At 33.8% G+C, this 23,870-nt stretch overlaps 1 protein-coding gene across 2 annotated transcripts in view; it reads left to right on the top strand.

Annotated features, from left to right (window-relative positions):
- LOC124540841 (serine-rich adhesin for platelets-like) overlaps positions 1–13,913 on the top strand; it is a 73,283-nt gene extending 59,370 nt beyond the window's left edge. For both annotated transcript variants that reach the window (XM_047118567.1, XM_047118568.1), the window contains exons 3-5: positions 6,118–6,259; positions 7,282–7,472; positions 9,008–13,913. In XM_047118567.1, the coding sequence (XP_046974523.1) occupies positions 6,118–6,259; positions 7,282–7,472; positions 9,008–12,880 (4,206 nt within the window). In that variant the 3' untranslated portion in view covers positions 12,881–13,913. The remainder of the gene's footprint in view (positions 1–6,117; positions 6,260–7,281; positions 7,473–9,007) is intronic.
- The last annotated feature ends 9,957 nt before the right edge of the window (positions 13,914–23,870 follow it).

Below are 23,870 nucleotides of genomic sequence, written 5' to 3'. Positions count from 1 at the left end.
AAATAACTCTACCTGTCTTTGTAACTGTCGCTCATTTACTACCAAACCAATGTATCGATTTTGATGAAATTTAATATGAAGCAAATTTGAACTCCTAGAAAGGACATAGGTTACTTTTGCCTAGTACATAACAAACAACCCCTTAAACGCGAGTGAAACCGCGTACGACACCTAGTCTTTTTTTAAATAAACTAGCTTCCCGTTTCAAACGGGAAGCATAACGGTCTATATAGGAAATTTAGCCTTGAGCATGGACGTTAACCGATGCAAGCAACGATTCAAACCCAGGCAAGCAACGCTGATTCATGTGCTTAATTTGTCTTTATAATTCATCTCGTGCTCAGCGATGAAGGAAAACATCGTGAGGAAACCTGCATGTGACAAATTTCATAGAAATTCTGCCACATGTGTATTCCACCAACCCGCATTGGAACAGCGTGTTGGAATATGTTCCAAACCTTCTCCTCAAAGGGAGAGGAGGCCTTTAGCCCAGCAGTGGGAATTTACAGCTTGTTGTTGTTTGTTGTTGAGCATGGATGTGGATGGATATAGAGGTAGAGGACGACGAGTTACGATGGATGGATTGTGTGAAAGACGATATGGTTAGAAAGAATGTTACTTGTGAGATGACGTCTGACAGAGAAGTATGGAAGAAGAAAACATGCGCCGACCCCAAATAAAATTGGGATCGGGACAGGAGGATGATGAAAGAACATTTACATTGACAAAAAAATAAATAAAACTCAAAATTCTAATTTCAAAAGTTGTAATTCTTTTTCTACTATAATATGCATATATTTGATATATTAAATATAAATATTCCTCTTGAATCGCTTTTCAATAGTTTATTGATGAATCCCCATTAAATTCCGTTGAGTAATTTAAAAGATCTAAGCGTACAATAGCGGGAAGCGACTTTGTTTTCTTTTACGTGAGTTAGGTAAAGACAAAACAGTTTACAGCCTTTGACTCTTGTCTTATATAAATATAAACATGTGTATATATGTAGAATATGTTTATCTATATGGAATTATAATAAAATTATTCAAAGAATCGAAATTTTTTCCAAGATTTTTTCTCTGAACGTGAACGTTAAAATCGGTTGTCTGCCCAAAGTTTGTCTATGATAATGCCACCGGTTGCATTTCATACAACTTTTGTTAATCAATATGTCAAATTTAATTACAATATTGATGTGCAATAATAATTAAATGAATCGATTAGCTATTGTTTTGATTCGCTAATTGCTAACTGGTTTTAAAATTCATGATAACTTTTACTTGATTGTTGTAGCTTACATACGAGGTGTTAATTTCCGAATTGTTGGTTGATTTTTGACTATAAATAATCAAGTGTAATCATTTCTATATTAAACTAGCTGTGCCTGCGACCTTGTACGCCTTTGAATATAACAAAAAAATATATTATTGTAGTCAAATTTACTCCCTATTATATCAGTTATCTGCCAGTGAAAGTACCGTCAAAATCGGACCAGCTGTTCCTGAGATTAGTGGAGACAAACATTACATTGAGTAGAAAAGGGCTATTTTAATATTCGAATACTTTGGTATGATTTATCGAAAACTATTTGCTCAAGTTTATATATGTATATATATATATATATGTTTTTGTATGGCATGTATATATATATATATATATATATATATATATATATATATATATATATATATATATATATATATTAAAAGCGAAGAACCTTATGGAGTTTCTATTCTGATTATGTTACCAAGAAATATATTTGACAACAATGAGGCCGGTATCTTATCTTTTTATTACGTCTGCGCGAATAGAACCAAGGACTGAGTGGTCGTAAATATTTCTAAGAACCCGTTAAGGTATCAATGCGTCCTTTGTGTAAACGGATGAACACTATGATTTTTTCTTTTTAATTTTACTACACATCGGTTTTAAATGTCAATATTTAATTAGGTATGTGGGATTGGAGTAATTAATATCGACAAGATATCTTTGTCTACCATACAATTAAGACTAAATTAATAAATAAATCATATTATTCATTAAAAGAGTACTTTTTAGAAAGAAACGCCTGGAGTTAGGCTCGGGTTCCATCATAGGACACTAATTACTGTAAATTGCACATTTACAACAGCATTGTTAATCTGTTTATTTAAAAAGAGCAACTATGCGAGTTTCTTGCCGTTTCTTCTCGCTAGAAGCTGCTTTCCGAAACGGTGGTAGTATTTAATTGTTGACGATTCAAAAACGCTTCATTGTGAAGTTTACTTGAATAAAATTAATTTGATTTGATTTGAATTTAAAACAGGAAATAAATGTAGGAAACATTAAAAAAAAGCTTGATGTATATTTTACAAATATAAAATAATTAACACAATACATGGAACACCTGTATACGCTATACTAAACGATGTTATTCTTTCTTTATCGCTGTTTTGTTTATTTTAAGTTTTGATATGTACCTGCCTTTTGTTTATTTCATATACGGATAAATTCAGTGGGGTTTTTGTAGTGCATGTATTGTATATTCAATAAAACAAAAAAACATGCTTCTAAAATGTAGCCCTATTAGTAGAAAAAGGTATCTAATTTTAATTCATTATTTAGATTGGTAAATAATTATTTGTTTCTGTTTTTGATTATTATTATTTCATTAAATTTTATAATAAGAAATAATGTTAAGAAACAATTTTTATAATAAGAAAAAATGTACCTGAAATTTGGGAAGGCTGACTTCCACAACAGCGAAAGCTAGTTAGAAATACAAAAATTGTAAGCAAAACTTGTGTGTAAAATAAATACATAAGCAAATATATAAATTAACTACATTAAGCATGTGCCAGGAAAATTTATATAGTCTGTTTTAATTTTGATGATTGCCACAGTATAAAAATATCTCAAATATTAACGAAGGATTAAACCACGGTGTACACGGATGTAGGTAACCAAGAAGGCATGTGAATGATGTCATTATAACGTAATAAATCTCGTAAGTAATGATAAACAAATTAAATCATTAATCTAACACATTGTTCATCATAATGAAATCTGTATGTTCCGTAAAAAATATTCCATTTTACGATTTTTTTATGATTATTTATTTATTGTTACTAAAATGACAACAGCACTATAAATGATACGTCATATTAAAACGAAAATAGTTGAAAATTATTGTCGGCACAATTAAAAGCCATTAAACTAAGAATTGAATTTAATTGAAATTTTCATTTTCAACCGACTTCCAAAAGGAGGAGGTTATCAATTCGTCTGTAATTTTTTTTTTTTTTTTTTTTTTTTTTGTGTCAACAAATTGTATGAATTTTGAAGTAAAAAGATATAGAATTAATGATCTATAACATATAGAATTAATATAATAATGTTAACTTTAGAAATGGTAAATACTGCTGCCACTGCTGGGACCTGGAAACCGTTCAAAGTAACCGCTCAGTAAGTTTAAGACTCTCCGTCTTTAACTTACTGAGCAACTTGACATCTCACGATGATACCTTCAATAATTAATGAAAGCTAAACTGTAAACACAAATTAAGCAAATAATAAACAATCATATTGGTCCTGGTTTGAAGTCACAATCTTCATAAAATTCCCTTGATTCTGCAAATTCATATGATGATATTAATATTATTATTAGTATTTTTATAGTTTTGTATAAAATTTTATTAAATATTTTTTATAACATTGCTACGTCTATTTACATTAATACTTTATATAAGTTAGCTCTTTAATAACTTCCTTATTTTTTGCATCTGCAGAATAAATGAGATCACAAACTGTTATTGTTTTATATTTAACTGTATAAATACACAAATAATAAGAGAACAATTACGTCATGTGTATTTATATTAATTTAAATTTTTATATCGTGTTATTGAAACTATTTGAATTATGCATAAAGATTTTATTTACGTATTTTCCATGCATGAAGTTTTTATATCCATTGTTCATGTAGTTACTACATAACCCTAATCTAAATACTAAGTATGTACTGCTATTTGGCGGTAGAATATCTGATGAGTGGGTAGGTAAAGGCCGAGTAAGAAAACCTTCGTCAGTTTTCAAATTCATTCCTTTATCAAGTCGTAAACTGTTAAGACCTTTTGATACTAAAGCACTATGACAATTGCATATAAAATTAAACTTATATAATATGATAACTTGGTTCAAAATAGTGTCACATCTTTGGACTACGTCTAGTTTTAAAGCAACATGTAACCTTTTTAATGGCGTAATTAGTCATTACAAATTCTACTGTATTGTCAAAATAAGTCTGTCAGTGTCATCTTTTTTCGGTAAAGCAGATTATCGCTCATACTGAGCACACGAAAATAGGTCTTAAGGTGACGAACCTTTTCTTACCCCGACTGTACATACCCAGATGGGCTTGCACAAAATCCTACCAACTAGAATGTAATAACAGGAATTTTTTTTTGAACGCAGCTTCGAAAATTTAGTACTACATTTTACGAAATTCATTCTCAGATGTATTTTTATTTATCCAATAAATTAACATATTATAACACGCAATCTAGTATTGTACAATAAGAGCTGAGATGGCCCAGTGATTAGAAGGCGTGCATCTTAATCGATGATTGCGGGTTCAAACAAGCATCACTAAATATATATGTGCTTAATTTGTGTTTATAATTCATCTCGTGCTCGGCGGTGAAGGAAAACATCGTGAGGAAACCTGCATGTGTCTAATTTCATCGAAATTCTGCCACATGTGCATTCCACCAATGGAATGGAACAGCGTGGTGGAATATGTTCCAAACCCTCTCCTTAATGGAAGAGGAGGCCTTAGCCCAGCAGTGGGTAATTTACAGGCTGTTACTTTACTGTACAATGTTTTGTAATATGATATATGCTGAGACATATGGAGATATATAACATAGTATAACAGAGTGGGTATGCAGTCCATTGACTGATTGTAGTAATATGACTTTCTAATGTATGCTGAGTGATATTATCACACAATGGATAATATCCAAATCATACTTATTATATAATTATAGATGTGTTCACTCTCGAAGGCCCCTCCGTAACATTACAATCGTTTGTTAGTGTGTGTGACGCTTACAATATATCTTAGTGTGCGTGTGACTAAGAGTACAGACAGCAAAATAAAATCAAAATTATTTTATATTTGTTGAGTTTATTTATTATTACATTTATACATTTATACTATGTATATGTATATATGTAGCCTATGTATTAATTATGTTAATTAATAATATTGGTTTGAATCCAACGTTACGTTTATGAATCCAATTATGTAATATGTAATTATTTTCATTATAAACTTGATTTCATCTTCCTTTTATAACCCCAATCAGTATACGTATTTATGTACGAATACATCAATTGAATGTCAAATGTTTGTTTGGCTATTCTCTTATTTAGCTCCTGTGATTGCAAGATACTAAAGATGTATTAACACGTTCAATGCGGAGCGAAGTCTTTCATGCCTCGTATCTCCCTTGCAATGCGGCTATAAAGACATAGATTTGTCTGTAACATCTGTTTGATATATTGTATGAAAGTTATGTATATGTATTGCCTATTGAAAATAGAATGCTATGTATACTTACCTTGACCACGTATCGCACTGAAGAAATAAAATTCGATCACATGACATCGAGTTTTAGTTACTTAAACGTTAGGGGGTCTAATAAGTAAAGGTATTATGATAGTTTTCATACAAGATCTTAAACGCCCGGTATCGCAGGAATGGAAAAAAACAAATATTCGCTCAGCGCACGTGTTAATATATTGCCATAGATAATTACTAGCACTATTTTAACGTAAAATATGTTAATATCTGTAAGTTACCATAAATTAACGTATTATTGACGTGACAACGTCTTATAAATTGGTTTGCCGGGTGACACTTCAAGAAACTACGTTACTCTCCGCTCACGTTATGCGCTCACAACGAGAGCGAGTGAGAGGCACGCGTCCCTTCCACTCTGGCATGGTTAGCCCGCCTAAGAGCGAGAGAGACAGACAATTAGAATTATTTTACCACTCAAAGTCGTTGTCACGTAAAACTTTCGCCCGTATACCGAGTTTACAGGCAACCAATTTTTTTTTTTTAATTTTCAGCGTGCTCGTGTGCGCCGCGTTAAGCTATGGGCGCGAGACTTCACAGGTCTGGGTCTGACGTGTGGGGGTGGCGCTCGTGACGGAGTGTGTGTCCACTCGGTCCTGAGGAGCGGCCCCGCAGCTGCCGCGAAGCTACAACCCGGTATGAAATTATAATAATTATAATTAAATTATTAAAATGACAATAATCTTAACTACAATAAGCTCTTAATTTATAATAAGGATCATTTTAATATAATATATCACATATATTTTGAATTTTGAAAATTTGATTTTGTAACCACCAAGAAATATTGATTTTCAAATGGAAACACATAGTATATTTTAAATATTGACGACCTCCATGGTCGAGTGGTGTGTACACCGGTTTTCATGGGTACGCCACTCTGAGGTCCCGGGTTCGATTCCCTGCCAAGTCGATATAGATTACCATTAGTTTTGTATGTTGACTTGGGTCTGGGTGTTTGTGGCACCGTCGTTACTTCTGATTTCCATTCCACAGTGCTTCAGCTACTTACATTGGGATCAGAGTAATGTATGTGATGTTGTCTCTTATTTATTTATTTATTATTTAAATATGTGTCTTGTATGGAAATACACGAATACGTTTTGATGTTATGTAATGTGATGTGACGATGAAGAGGCAAGTATAGAAATATCTTTGGAATTTTGATGTCGAATAAATAGCGGAGTATAAATCTAGTTGGTGTACAGACTGATACGCACCAAATTTCAGCTTTACATGATGTCTTATTTTATTTTTTTTATTTTATGGAATAGGTTGGGCGAGCATATGAGCCACTTGATTGTAAGTGGTCACCATCACCCATTGACAACGACGCTGTAAGAAATATTAACTATTCCTTACATCGTCAATGCGCCACCAACCTTGGGACCTAAGATGCTATGTCCCTTGTGCCTATTACACTGGCTCACTCAACCTTCAAACCGGAACACAACAATACTGTGTATTGTTGTTTAGCGGTAGAATATCTGATGTCTTTATTTGTTTCAACTTTAGCATAGTTTTTTGTCCGATGTATTCTTTCTCTACTGTTACAATAAAACTATATGAAGAAATTTGATCTACTTAATAATCAAAAAATATAATACGTAAAAAGGTATTTAGGTTAAAATATTAATATTTTTTTTTCTAATTTCCAGGAGACAAAATCAAAAGTATTAAAATAGAGTTTACTGGCACGCCACTAGAGGACGCTGTCGCTATCCTGTCCCTTGCGTCTCCTTACCCTGTGGAGTTAGAGATCGTGGAGGGCGGACGGATCAGTGGGGAAGGCTGGAGAGTCCACCACCCCTTGATGAAGAGGGCTGGTTCCACGGGCGACGTTAACACGGTAAGAATCAATACACACAATGTTTTCTGCATTCATGATTCATATTTTTGCCAAAATTTAAACGTTACTTAATAGTAAATCAGAATCTGCCATAGTTTAAAATAATAGTACCGAGATGGCCCAATGGTCAAACGCAAGCAAGTACCACTGAATACTCGTGTGCTTAATTTGTGTTTATAATTCATTTCGTGCTCGGTGGGTAAGGAAAACGTGAGGAAACCTGCATGTGTCTAATTTCATAAAAATACTGCCACGTGTATATTCCATAAACCCGCATTGGAACAGAGTGGTGGAATGTGTTCCAAACCTGCTGCTGGTCTTAGGCCTCCTCAAAGGGAGAGGAGGCCTAAGCCCAGCAGTGGGAAATTTACTGGCTGTTGGTTTGTTTGTTTTATTACAAAATCAGATATATATTTTGAAAGTTGAAAGTTATATAAATCGTAAAGCTTGTGCTAAAAAGGTTTTATTATATCTCAAGGGTATATCAAACTCAAGACTTTCATACAATGCCATGGTATTAATCATTGCGCTTTTGAGGTCCTAAGACATTAACTTTTTACTATGCAAGCCGCTCCTATTACGACTTATATAATAATTGTATTCAGGACTCAGGTCTTGTCACGACGTCGATGCCTTGCAAATGAATAAAACAATAGACGATCAGTGAACAAAAGTATGCGTTACACCAAACAGCTTATAATTTCCCATACAAATTATATAAAATCATAAACCCAATCACCAGTACAAATTGATCTGTAATAGCTTATACTTCTCAATAAATGATAGATCTATTAAAATTTGTTGCGTATTGAATCAACTTTGAAACAGTGTAAGATTTAATTTAATTCACAATAACTTGATACTTAATGTAGGTATGTTTAGGTTGTTTATGACCTGGCATGTATTTGTAGATACGACGTTTTATATGATTCAAATGTTTCGAATACAATCAATTCGCCTACGCTATGGAATGTAGCGTGGTTATTGTTTTGAATTCAATTGAAGAAAGTCACAAGTGATTAGACAATAGAATAAAATTTTTATTTGGTTGTGACTGCACGATACCAGCATATAAATTAATGATTAATATGTAAAATATTTTAATTATTTTTTACCTGTAACATCATAAGTCTTTGTGTTATGCATATTTAGTATACGATGAAATAGTGTAACGGAAAATTCAAACAAACTTACTTGATAGTACCACCTACACACAATTAGTGGTACCACCCACTCATCAGATATTATACCGCCAAACAACATTACTTTGTATTGTTGTGTTCTGATTTTAAGGGCAATTGAGCCAGTGTAACAACAGGCACAAGGGTTATAACATCTTGGTTCCCAAGGTTGGTGGCGCATTGAAGATGTAAGGAATGGTTAATATTTATTACATTGCCATTGTCTATGGGTGAGGTCACACTTACTAACAGGTGGCCCATATGCTCGTACGCCAACCTATAACATAAAAGAAACAAGAACAGAATCTTACATTTTAAATGTAATGCATTAAAACTATTTTTTTTTCTTTACAGCTTGAAAAAGAAGGGAAACTCTTACATCCCCCGCAGTCACCTATCACATCACATTCGAACAATTCAACTCTTGAAACTAAACATACCAAGGGAGGTATCAAAAAGATAATCACGGAAAAAATCATAACCACCACGCTGGAAAGAAATAAGAAAGAGAAAAAAGATCCGCCTACTACTTTAGAGCGAGAAAACGAAAAGAATTCCAAACTCGCGAACAAGGCGCGGCATTCCGACACGCCGGCGAGTTTCAACAAGCCAGAGAGAAACAAGAATAGGAATTCGACTGGGAGCGATATTCAAATAATTCAACCTGAGAATGGTATCACTCATTATGAGCACGCGGAAGTACAGAAGAGAGAATATGACCCCAAACGAGGCATGAAGTTCGGCATTCGAGTACTCCCACCAAATGTACCCGATGACGGCGTATTGAAACAGAAAAGCATCGAAAATGGCGCCGTTGTACCTGAGAAACATTCAGTCGACGAACCTGACAAGCCTGAGCCGCAAAGAGCAGCGCCCGTTGCGCAAATCAAACATGAAAATGAAATCGAACAAAAGAAACCGGTCGTCGCAAAGAGGAGGGAGAAAATCGCGCCACCGATACCGAACGCTAGAGTGAAAACATCTGAATCCGAAGTGAATGTCAGCCATGAAACGTCAAAGACCTCCGAAACATCGTCTCTGTCGTCATCGTTCACTAGAACTGATCTTAATTCTAGTGGAATCAAGAGAGACGAAAACGGCATACCCCAAGAGCTACCTCAGCACATGTTCGATGCAGCAAAAGCAGCAAGGAGTAACAGAAAGAGTTCAGCGGATCTTGTACAAGAGAAAGAAAGAGTTGAGCACAAGAAAGAAGAAGCTCCAAAACCGAAGAAATCTAAAGGCAAAGCGCCTTCGCCTCCAGAACCAGAGAAGAACAAAAGTGACGACAGCATACTGGAGCAAATGAAAAACTTACATGACTTCTTGAAGAATGAGAAGCATCATTCAAGTCTCTTACACGACTCCTTTACGTCAAACAAATCAGTGACGTCATATAACACTTCGACTCCAAAAGTAAATAAAACAAAGTCACGCCTCGATGAATCTATAAACTTTAGTCAAGACGACATTGATGATATCGTTGGAAAACCTTTTAAGAGGGAAAGCGATTCGCTTAACAATTACTTTGAAGATTCCAAATCTAATCTTTCATCGAACCAAGATGTTCATTCGGTGGTATCTTTGAACAATAGTGACAAAAGTGATAAAGGATCTACTACAATAGAATTAAACAACAGTGATATAACTATTCACAGTTCTCCTTTGAACGACACGGGACATTCTACTTCAGATGATGCATCAATTTTAGACGAGAGTGAACGTAAAGCTGCTTCTCTTGGTGATCTATCTAGATTCGAATTGAGAGCTAAAACTAGTAAACCGTCTACTGGTACTTTAGAAAGGGCTCAGAGCTTGGATATATCCGCAGACGATGCTGAAATCCAAGAGAGTACGTTGTCTCCTAAGAAAAGGAAAGCGATGTCTGTAGTTGAGACAACGTTCTTTGATTCTGGTTCTGATGACGTGTTACCAGATATGATAGATTCAGATAAAGGAGTTGTATTGAAACAAAAAGAACCCCGACTCAGTCTGAACATCGCCAAATCTTCCGCCATGGAAGGACTAAATACATTCCAAAGAAATCGTCTAAAGAAAGGATCAGAATTTGGTAACTTGGAAGACGCTATCGTTAAGGGTTCGAATAGTTCTATGGATTCAAATAAACATGGATCGCAGGAAATAGTTACGCGTAAATCTCAAACTAATTTAGATTCAACTAAAGAAAGCGATGATCAGGAAACATCTGACCATCTCGCGCGTAGAATAATGGATGAAAATTTAAAAGTCCACTTGAAACTCGTATCCGAATTTGCTAAATCAACATCCGACGGTAACAATTCCAGTTCATTAGAAAGCAGCCAAGAATCGCACACATCACAAACAGTGACCGAAGCTAAACCAATCAAATACGAGGAAAAACTCACAATGACCTATGATACGAACATTCCAGATGATATGAAAGTATCCCGTAGTTCATATGTCAACAGCTTGGAAAGACCGAAATCGGAAATGATGAAGAAACTCCTAGCAAAGAACCCAATTTTCAACGTTCATGTTGATCAAACAGCACAAAAGTACGAAGCGTCGACTAGTAAAGAAACACCGGCGCTAACGGATTCCTTTAAATCAACAATGCATCAACCGGATATCGTAAACTTTGATTTAAAAACATCAACGGCCGCACCCAAGAACCGTGACTACGAAGATTTCGTCAGCAACATCAGAGTGGGCTCGAACAACAATAGCTTAAAACACAACAAAAAGCCTCAAGAAACAACCTCATCTGATTGGTCTGAGTCTAAGAATCGAGCTGAAATTCAAAGCAGTAATATTGTTACAATATCTACTGATGATAAGAATGTATCTTCGGATACTAAAACTAATTCGTATACGAAATCTATTGAGATCGGTGAATCGAGTTTGAGACTGGTTCCAGATCTCGTTGAAGGCACAAAGAGTCGAACCGAGCAAAAAGAAACGAGAACATTGTACATGGAACCGGCCAACGTATCGCTGACGATGAAACAAGAACCGGTTCAGAAAACCGTCACCGTAAATGTGTCTGAAGACGATTACGGAAATAAAGTTATTACTCAGAACGTAGAAAAAGTATCCACTAAATACGTAAGCTCCAAGATCGAAGCTCCGTTGCAAGTTGAACAATTAACCTTTGGCATCATGAAAGGTGGTACCGTTGATGAGTTAGAGCTGGAAGAGGGTAATGTGAAAGACTTTGACAAGAAAGTGCTTGAAGATATCAGAAGACAGAATCCGAACATACATTTTACAACAACCGAACCATCGTATACTAGAACTGAAACAATAATATTGAACACGGCTGATATGAATGAAGAAGAAGCGAAAGCGTTGATGGAAAAACTACAGAACGATCCCAATTTCATGGCACAAAAATCATCCGAAGAACTGTCTCGTATGGGTATAAGGATAATTCAGGATTTAGAAGACAAGAACACCGCTAATCAAGATACAGTTGAGGTGACAAAAACAAGATATTCCATAAACCCAACACTGATTACCACTGATCAAAATATTTGTAAAATCGAATCAAAGGACTCGGAATCCCAAAAAGATCACGTTACAGAAATTCAAGTGGTGACGCCAAGAACAGAAAAGAACAACGAAAGATCTGAAATAAATAAAGATAAAATATCAAGTAGACAGAGAGCACCGGCAGCTGTTAAAAAGTACGAAGAACCGGTCCTCTCTTACGAACTTGATATGGAATTGCTGAATGATTTCATATCGAACGAACGATATCATTCAGCGAAACACCAAGCCGACATGAGGAAACGAACGAGTCAGACAACAAATGAACCAAAGAAACGACATTCCGACTTCGATTTACCGAGGAACAGTCACATCAAATTCCGTACAGCTACTTACGAATCACCAAAGGGTACGATCGTGACTAGTACCGATTTGGAGAACAGACGGCTTTCCCAATTGGACCAAATGCAGCTTCGATCACAAAGCGACCAACCGGCTTCCAGTGACAAGCCTGTCATTTCAGCGAAACCTAGCAATATACCCGTTAAAACGTTAGATAAGAAACAGTTGGGAGGATTCGTTTCGTCTAAAATACCGGTGTTTGCAACGCAAAAGTCACTGAGCCAAGAGAATTTATCTGATAAGAATTTTTCATTACCTCGCTCTCCGCCTCCAGGATTAAGCAGTAGTTCCGGTAATATATCAATCACATCTATAAAGAGCAGTTCTAGAAGTCCAAGTGGGGGAAGATTATAGATTAAAAATATTGATAACTTTCGATGAATATATTATGAAGTAGGTACAATATCATTGGGGTTAATGTAAGTTTAAATATATAATGAAATTAGTTTTAGTCATTGAGATTTTTGAATCACGTAAGTGCCAGAAAAGAAATATAAATTATTTGCTTACGAAACGAAATATGTGCCTTATAAATTTTAAAATTTCTTATAATTATTGTTTTCTTTAATATGCGGAATTATTGTTTTGGGTTGTGAAAAATAATGTGTTTACTTAGATTTAGAATATGCGTCACAATTCGAATTATGAAATTAAATAGTACAGATAAAAAATATAAAGAATAAAATTGTTATCTTACCAACGTTCCGTCCGAAAAGTATTACCGTGTAATATATATTTTTAATCTAGGTATATACCCTTATTAAGACAGGAAATAACATTCCATTATGAATAATATATTTATTAACAAAATACAAATTTAATTTACCAATATTTACGTTGGTAGAACGTCTTCCAATCGCAAACTATTTTAAGTTGCCTGAATGAAAAACGAAATTAAATAAGAATAGAAGAAAAAAAAATATTTAAAATTAGAATTAAAATCTTTTTCAAAATATATTATAATTATATTAGTTTGTAGTGGTAAAAAAAAATTATGTGGGCATTTTTGATGACATACAGTCAAAGAAATCCATTTTTTAACTATTATTCGTAAACATGCACACGTAGATATTTACTATAAATGTGTTCTAGTAAAGAATTGTGCCTCTCGTATCAAAGAAATATTCCATTTAGATACAAGATAAGTTTAAACTTTTTAATTCTAAGTTGTATGGTCAAAGTCGTCTGTTCGACAGTTTATATTTTTCTTCATAAAATGTTTTATGATTAATATATTATGTAAAACTGGTATCCATGTGATCATGTTTTTTTTAAATTATATTGTATGAAATGTTATAAGTGTTTATCGCATTACCAAGTTATTATCACAATTATACAAATTGTATTTTATTAATGTATTATATGAATAAAGACAAATTTTAATGTTTCGGTTTGTTTTTTTTTTTTTAATTAGTATAGCAACACCGATCAATTATCATCTTAGAGTTAAAATCTAGAAATTATATTTAGGTTCGTTTTATAGAGTCGATCTAGCCGCTGTAAACTTTCAGCATTACATTATAGTCAGCGTGACGACTTTCTCGTCCGACTATGGCCATTACCAACTCCGTAGGACGTCTTACCCTAGCATATTGCAAACAAGAGTGCTCTCGATAGATCTTATAATCCAATTGGATATGATACAGATTTCAAATCGGATTATAAGGATATGATACATATAAGATGGACCGGATACAGTACGAGAAGTTACATAAACTTAGCACTTAACAACTGGTGTTGCTGTTTCATTAAGAATGACTCTAAATATTAAAAAAAAGGCCTCAAAATATGTAGGGTAGGGTCAGACAAAGGGAAACGACTTTATTTTATACTTAGAGATTTGTTTGCATACACGAGAAGAAATAAAACCTTTTTTTTATTATTTTTATTTACGCTACTCACTCTCCGTATCAGTTTTCGAAGATACGAACTTAGCTTTACAATTTGTTTTGCATTCACGTTTAAAACTTTTCTTCATACGTTTGCTGCATCTGTAAGAGTCGCAAACAATTTTGAATGTAGTCTTACAAGCTTTTGTACAAAGTTTCGACGCTTTCTTTTCACAGGAAGAGGTCCAACGTTTCCTTAAAATCTTCCTTTGTTGACTGCTCAAATTTAGATCAGCCATAGACAAGTCATCTGTTTTTTCATCGTTTTGTTTTTTCATGAGCAAAGGAATATTTGGTACATCTTGTATGTCCATTGATTTCGTTCTTAGACGGTTTTTCTGCAAATTACGTGCGTATTAATTAAACCAATTATATCAAAATGTACGTTATTCAAGTATGTTTTACAAAAAGCGCTTTTACATCTTTACTTTACAGGATTACATTAAACATTATATGAAAAGCTATCAACCAGTTCGGATTGTAAATTCTAAAGAGATAATCGGCAAGAAAATCAGTCTATGAAATATAATTAAATTTATACTAGCTGTATATTATTCTGCCTTAAAATTGACAAGCGTATTAGTTCTAGGCTTTTGATCGTTACATAATTAATTAATTTGAAAGTAGATATATATAATAGGCTCTATAGTTAATAATAAGCTGTCAAACTAAGTTGATCTATTTCAGATCAAAATAGTTTTAGCTCGCGGCTTCGAACTGTAGAGATGGATATTTAGGTTTTAATAATAGAATCCAAGGCCCTTTTTTGAGGTTCAAGATTATTCAAAAGTATTAGACAAGCACACAAAGTCACTTTCATAACAATAGTGTAGACTAATGCTGTAAGTTGTAACAAAAATAAAACAAAAAAGCAATTTATTAATACTTACATGACGAATCAATAAATATAAATAACCATTCGTTTCAAGAGCATTTACATTTAAATCATCTCTTGGTTGTAGATAAATTTCAGCAAAACCTAATTTCTGAAAATATAAACAAAATATCAGAAACGTTGAGCAGATTAACGACATATGTATGAATTATTAAAAAAAAAACAATTGAATTAAAATGACGCGTTCTATCTGAATTTCAATTATAATTTATTTGCATCTGGTAACATTATAATTGTAATTTTACGATCATTCGAAGTTTTTTATAGTTTTTTAAATTCATATTTTAAAAACGTTATTTATTTTAGGTATATGATTGTTTTACACACACTACAAGAGCTAAAGGCAAGTTTTGTAATGTATAAAAGTATACGATCCAATGAATTCAAGACAACAGGATACATGCTAGGTAGATAATGTTTTGAAATACTAATTACATATAAAAAAATCATTAAACTTACCTTTTTTAATGTAAACTTACTGTTAAAGTGAGCTGAGATGGCCCAGTGGTTAAAACGCGCGCATCTTAACCGATGATTGCGGGTTCAAACCCAGGCAAGCACCACTATACATATGTGCTTAATTTGTGTTTATAAATTCATCTCGTGCTCGGCGGTGAAGGAAAACATCGTGAGGAAACCTGCATGTGTCTAATTTCAGCGAAATTCTGCCACATGTGCATTCCACCAACCCGCATTGGAACAGCGTGGTGGAATATGTTCCAAACCCTCTCCTTAATGGAAGAGGAGGCCTTATCCCAGCAGTGGAAATTTACGGGCTGTTGTTGTTGTTGGGATGGGCTATTTATCGTTAGTGAGGAAACTGGCAAATGATCCACGTGATTTTAAGAAACCAATACTGACCCTTAAGTCTGGCTCACTGACCATTCATTCACCACAAACATATGCAATTAGTGGTAGGTACTATATATATAGAAGTAAAATACCACTCACTAATAAATTTACAGACTGTTACTTTACTTACTTTTTACTTTATTAAAGTTACCCGTGAAAACGGTGATTTCAATGAGTGTAAACTCGAGCAAACTCTATTGAATTTTCATGTGCTTAATTTGTTTTTATTTTTAGTAGCAGTGATTTGTGGAGCAATATCAAAACTCCTCCTAAATAAGAGACTATCATTACATTTGATGACTTATTATAATACGTAATTAATAGCCATTTTTGTATTCATTGTGTTAATGCAATTGAAATAGTATCACGACTTTATTTTAACATTTTATTTTTGTAATAGAAATATAAAAGGTTATTGAAAATTGAGTCTTAAAGTGTTTATTGATGTTACTTCATAAATTAAAAAATACATATGTCATATTTTGTAATTACTCTTGGGGGCTGTGCCATGACCGGAAAACTGACTACTCTAGAAATAATACATTAAAAAGTGGACTGTAATAAATCGGCTTATAACTCTGATAGAAATGTATAGACTATATAGACCATGTGATTAGGAATGTGAGTTGTTCTTGGTTATTTTTGACCCGCGAACCACAACAATGCAATGCTTTCTAGAATTACTTTATCTACTCGGAACATTGCTCACGCATTTATGTCAGGCGTAATGCTACCTTACCAAAAAATAATTTTAAAATATTTTGTACCCATAGTACTGTATTTATATTCGTGTTTTAACTTTAAGAAAAATATCATAGATTTATTATATTTTTAATCTGGCAATTCTGGCATCATGAACTTTGACAGATACTCGTTATGGTGGGAATAAATTGATTCTCGAATATATATTATTCAATAATGTTAATGTACATAAGATAACCTAATAAACATCGTTTATTTCTGAGTTAAGACCAAAATCTTCCGCATTTCAGAAAAAAGTTTTACAAAAACTTTATATAATGGATATTCAAGGATTACGTAATCAATTTTTATAATAATTATCAACCCTCCTCCTTGTAAACTGAAATATGTTTATCACCAGTCAATTTCTATTAATTTTAGACAAAAACCGTTAACGTTTTTCTCCATTTAAACATATTCTATTTTTAAATTTTTTAAACGTTGTAAATATTGAAAAAATAGGTCTGTAAGATCAAGTTAAGTGAGAAACGACAAAATCTCATTTTGTAAGGAAAAATGTTTACACATATGTTAGAATAATGTTGAATTTTTTTTTTTATAAATATGAGATACCATCACATACATTACTCTGATCCCAATGTCAGTAGCTAAAGCACTTATGTTATGGAAGATCAGAAGTAACGACGGTACCACAAACACCCAGACCCAAGATAACATAGAAAACTAAATGATAATCTACACCGACTCGGCCGGGAATCGAACCCGGGACGTCGGAGTGGCATACCCTTGAAAACTGGTGTACACACCACTCGACCACGGAGGTCGTCAGAATTGTTATTTAAATTGCCCAAAACTGTCAATAATAAAACACATTACCCACAATTAATAAATTTATGTAAATTTAAGGCTATACCTAACCAAATTTCGATGACAAATGTTGTTTTTATTGTGTTTGTAATGTGTGGTTGAAAAACACTATAGCTATACGTATTGCTCGAAGAAGATCATGCATCATGTGGATGAATTCGTTTCTTTTTCCAAATTTTAGGTACAAAAATATAGGTTAAATATAAGTACTTACAAAAGTATTGTCTAGCCTATAAAGTATTTAAAATATAATATTTATAAATAATCATTAAATTTTATATAACTTCTAGCTGTTGAGCTATATTCAGATACAGAATTATATGAATGTAATGAATACTTTTTGGTTTGACATTTTTATAAATAAAAGTAGAAATAGAATATTATTAACACATGGGAATTGTTAATCTGCCTTTAAATACGGAAAATAATGGATAAAGAAAAGAATACTGTAAAAATAAATATTGTAAACCATATTAAATATTGTTAATAATTTGCTGGGTCTACAGTATACATTACAAATTTATTTATGTAATACACATGTACGTGATTTCAACTTCATATTAAAGAAAATATTTAAGGAAAGATTAAATATTTTCATAAACACAATTTGCGTTTAAGACCTTCTTCGGCATGCCTATAGACGATTTAATATTTTCATAAGTACAAGTGTGTTTTAAAATCTTTTTCTGCACGCCCTTTGGCAGCCTTTTCTAATCCTCTTACGCAGCGTACTGTCACATACGAAGTAATCACACAAGTCCCAGTACACATCCTTGCAGGCTCTGATACATTTTTCTCTTTCACGTGACCTTCGCAAATGATCTTTATTTACACTATCATCATCAGAAGAATCTTTTATTTCTGTTGTTTGTACCTCTGCGGAGCTTTTGACTTCTTCACTTTCATTCACAGATAATTCATCGTTGTTACGAAAAAAAATCGATTTGTCTATGGCGTCAGTAATATCTATGATATCACCATCTTTTCTATCATTGTTAAGTGTAATTTCATCTTCTGGTGTAACATGGAGACCCTTACCGTTTCTTAATTCATTCAAAACGAATAATTTTGCCGTAACTTTATTTTGAGGTTTCAGTAGCTTTTTTAACCAATCAATATTATTCAAATTTACATATTGATTTGAACAGTTCAAGTCATGTATCTGCAATTTACAGTTTTAGATATAGTTATATTACTTAACATATACTTAGTTGGTCATGCTGATGTAATGTTGCTCAGACAGATTGGTGTTGGCCACAGTTGGCCAATCTCAGGGCAGACTAGGCATCTACATTGATGTTGTAATTACCACGATTGAGTTCCTAGTCTAGGTTACTTACTGTTTACACTATATGTCGATTATTCCACATAGATCCTTTTCTAATATGTATTTCTAGCGTACTATCAAATACATAGTAACATAATCTCATTAATATATATGAAACCGAAATACCACTCACTGATTAATCACGAAATCTCAGAAACTGTAACACCTACTTGAAATTTGGCAGGGTAGCAGGTAGGTTTCTAGTAAGGACTCTACCTGATACCCGGATTTACCCTATTGGTGAATCCGCTAAGAGTAATGGCGTAACAATCGTAGGGCCAGGAGGTGCAGTACACCAGGGCCCCGGAGTTCAGGGGGCCCTCTTAACTAAACCTTAAGCTTCTGTAGCTATAAAATCACGACCCTACGCACAAGATTTCTTATTTTGTATCTATAATTTTAAAGGGTAATTATTAGTTAAAGAGGGATGAGAAGGAGGGGGCGAGGGCCTGATTCCTTTTCTATGCACCGGGGCCCTTCCTCACCTAGCTACGCCACTGGCTAAGAGGAGATTTTATATTAAATTTATAGATTTTATATATAGGATTAAGGAGAACATAATATTATAGGTAATAAATCGTGAATTTGAAGCCAGTGTTTTAAAAATCCGTGCGGGAAAAGTCACAGGTTTAACTAGTCAATTAATATAATCCGAGGCAGTGGAATTGTGGTATTTTGACATTGGAAATTTTACTTTTTGTAATCGGAATGTAATATTCCCGGCAGTAAGGAATAATATTAAGAAAAAAACAATTCGTAATCGTAATATGTTCACGACTGGATACAGTTAATTATTTTTTTTAATTAAATAATTAAATGTTAGCAATCTACAATATTCTTCTTCTATTTTCGTGTCAAAATAAAATGAAATATGATATATCTATATTAATACTAAAACTACTTCAAAATACGTACCATGAGTATTGATAAAAATAATAAATTCGTGATAAGAGACATCGTTGGATTATTTAATTATGTCCTTTGACAGACAAGTCTATTAAAAAAAAATCAAGTGCTTAAAAATCAAGTATTATTGACTCGTGTGCGTTTCTTCTCTTTATTTTATGACGAAATGACTAATTAATTTTTTTAATTAAGAAAACTATAATTATAAATTTTTTATTATAGTACTAAAAGTGAATTCGTTTATTTGGTTGGGATTTGTGCCAACGTCTGGGTAGACTCATCAGATATTCTACCGCCAGTCAGCAAAATTTAGTATCGTTGTTGGTTTGAAGGATGAGTATGTATGAGAGAGAATTGTCTTCCGGATTGACCAATGGTCAAGCCGGGTACGGGCCTCAAAGTTGCCGAGCTGATCCTACCCGCAAGCCTCATCTCAAAGTCAAATCTAAGCTACCGCGTCATTTCCATTTGACCCGTAGGCTCAGGGCCAATTTGGCCCTGTGGGGTAAAAAGTATGTACAAAGATCATCAAGTATTAGTTCCCAACATTGGCGGCACATTGGTGATGCAGAGAATTTGAATTTCCCTTAAGGCGTCAATATCTATAGACAGTGATGACCATGTATATTTTGGAATTATATGTTTCAAATATTTCTTCTTCTGTATTATCTGTTTCAAAATGACGCAATCATTCGTAAGCCGTTGTTTAAAATCATATATGAACATATGTATGTATGTATGAGTGTTTATAATTCATCTCGTGCTCGGCGGTGAAGGATAACATCGTGATGAAACCTGCATGTGTCTAATTTCATAGAAATTCTACCACCAACCCGCATTGGAAAAGCGTGGAATATGGCCCAAACCTTCTCCTCGAAAGGGAGAGGATGCCTTAGCCCAGCAGTGGAAAATTTACCAGCTGTTGTTGTTGTATCAGTTATGGACAATGGTGACTACTTCACTTCTTCGGGTGGAATGTGAAACAATAGATGATTTCAAAGTCGATAGAACGCTATTGTGTGAGTATAAAAGGTGCTTTAATGCTCCCATGTCTCCTGGGTTTTCCTGGCTCCTCCGCAAGTGTAATTGTCGATACAGAAATACAAAACGATGTATTGTTATCCGAGCCATGAGCCGAGATAGCTGAGTGGTTAGAAAGCGTGCATCTTCACCGATGACTGCGGGTTCAAACCCAGGCAAGCACCATTGAATATTCATGTGCTTAATTGGTATTTATGATTCATCTCGTGCTTGGCAGTGAAGGAAAACATCGTGAGGAAACCTGCAAGTGTCTGGTTTCATAGAAATTCTGCCACATGTGTATTCCACCGACCCGCAACGAAACAGCGTGCGATGAGGTCTTAGCCCAGCAATGGCAAATTTACAGGCTGTTGTTGTTGTGGTTGTTTTATAATCTAAAGTGTATGGGTGGTTGTATTATTATCTAAAGTGTGTGTGTATGGTTGTATTATTAACTAAGCGAGACAAAACCGAGCAAGGTGTCGCTGAAGACACCAATCGTATGACGTTTATTCCGATTATCCAATTCTGTTTCTGCGTGCAGAAGATATCATCTCGGACTGTATCAAACTAATCTCATGACAGGCTCTGTGACATCAATGAGACTGAGTTGTATGATTTTTTTTCGTATCCATCTAGTCATATTCTGATGTGTCGTCAACTGTTTCATCAAACTAACGATTAAACAACATTCGATACAGCCAATCCAAATTACGAGATACGATATCGAATGATAAAGTAGCTGCTGATACTGGACAAAATTTATACTTCCATCTTGGAACACTAGAAGTCCGAGACATACGTCCCAATATGTTCTGTATGCTTTGACGTATATTTGCAAGTATGGACAAGGTTGTAAATGTAATAACATCGATATTTGATGAAACCGGATAAAAGAGATCGTGTCGGCGTGATGGAAATTTCTGCAGAGTACAGAAATTTAAACCTTGAGCTTTAAAAAATAAGGTACAATCAAACGAACATCCAATTTCACCAAGGAAAACATTCTCATGAATCATATTTGTTTCCGGTTTCAACAAAAAGAAGTTGTGATCTTGACGAATGACCAATCTGAACTCTATCGAGAACATCATCCAAGAAGATGAAGTAGATGACGATTATCAACGTATCCGATCCGTAGGCATCCTAAGCACGTCCTACACGATCCTGTCGACAGACTCACTGCCGACAGCTCGACTCAAAACGGTACATATAACACACACCGACCCCGCCGGCGGGTCCAGGTCCCTCTTCGACGAGGTCGACGATGAATGCACACGTCATTCCTCCCTGCAGTCGACGACGGCATCCTAAGCCGATGTCCGGCCTCACAGGAGGCACCCTTAGGATGCTCGTATTCTGAGCCCTTCAGTGGGCTCCCAACATTAGGCTTGAGTAGTTTAGCTCGCCTACCCCACCCGGTGACGCTGTAGAGGCCAATAGGCCAACAGCAATACACAGTTCGAAAAAAAAACAACGGTTATCAAATGAAATAACTTTTAAGAATTTAATTAAAACTCATATGTTTCTTGATTTTTTTCCTTTATAATTTATACTCAAAAAATAATTACAAAATAAAGTTCATAAATTTAGTTTTGCTGTGATTTCTGCCCAGGGAAGCTGGCGGGTATAGTTAGTAGACTATGAATATAAATATTATTTAAGGATCATGCTTCATCTTAATGAATTCGTTCTGTTTTCAGAATTTAACGTTAAAATCACATACTTATAGTACAAATATACATGACTTCAACTTTATAAAAATATATACATAATTATAAAGAAGACTTAATATTTTCATAAAAACAAGTGTGTTTAAAATCTTTTTCTGCATGCCCTTAGACAGCGTCGCCTAACTTTCCTACGCAATGATCTGCCACATTCGTATTCATCACACAAGCTCCAGTAGACCTCTTTGCAAGCTCTTACACATCTTTTTCTATCACGTGACCCTCGTAAAAGATCTTTACTAACGTTATCATCATCAGAAGCATCTTTTACTTCTGTTGTTTGTACCTCTGCGGAGGTTTTGACATCTTCATTTTCATTCACAGATAATTCATCGTTGTTACGAAAAAATTTCGATTTGTCTATGGCGTCAGTAATATCTATGACATCATCTTCTCTGTCAGTATTAGGTGTAATTTCATCTCCCGGTGTAACATAGAATCCCTTACCGTTTCTTAATTCATTCAAAACGAATAATTTTGCCTTAAATTTATTTTGAGGTTTCAGTAATTTTTTTAACCAATCAATATTATTCAAGTTTCCGTATTGATTTAAGCAGTTCATTTCATATTGCTGTAATTTTTCAATAATTATTATTAATTTACAGTTTTATATACAGTAAATGATAGTAGTCATGTTATACCCAAAATCTACTCCTTTTTACTTATACGTAATATTCCTAACAGAATAATATTAGAAAATAGTAAATAAAATTAACAATTCGTGATCGTAATACGTCCTTGATCGGATAGGGGTATTGAATTATTGAATGTTAAATTTTCATAAAAATAATCTTTTAATTCACGTATCAAAATTAATTATGTATTGTATAAATATGAATACTGAAATTACTTCAGAATACGTACCATGAGTATTGATAAAAATAATACATTCGTAATAAGATACATAGTTGGATTATTTAATTATGTCCTTTAACAGACAAGTCAATTTAAAAAAAAGCTATTTTAACATAACATTGACGTGTGTACGTTTCTTCTGTATTTTAATTAAATGATGAAATCAATAATTATAATTTTTTAATTAAAAAAACTATTTTTTTTATTATGGTACTAAAAGTGAATTCATTTGTTTGGGCTAGGCTAGCGGGCAGAGTCATCTGATATTCTACCGCCAATCATCAATATTTAGTATTGATGT

Source organism: Vanessa cardui, chromosome 26 (assembly GCF_905220365.1).
Source record: "Vanessa cardui chromosome 26, ilVanCard2.1, whole genome shotgun sequence".
Taxonomy (NCBI): Eukaryota; Metazoa; Arthropoda; class Insecta; order Lepidoptera; family Nymphalidae; genus Vanessa; species Vanessa cardui.
Note: the sequence above shows the minus strand (reverse complement) of the source record. Positions and strands in the feature narration are given on the sequence as shown.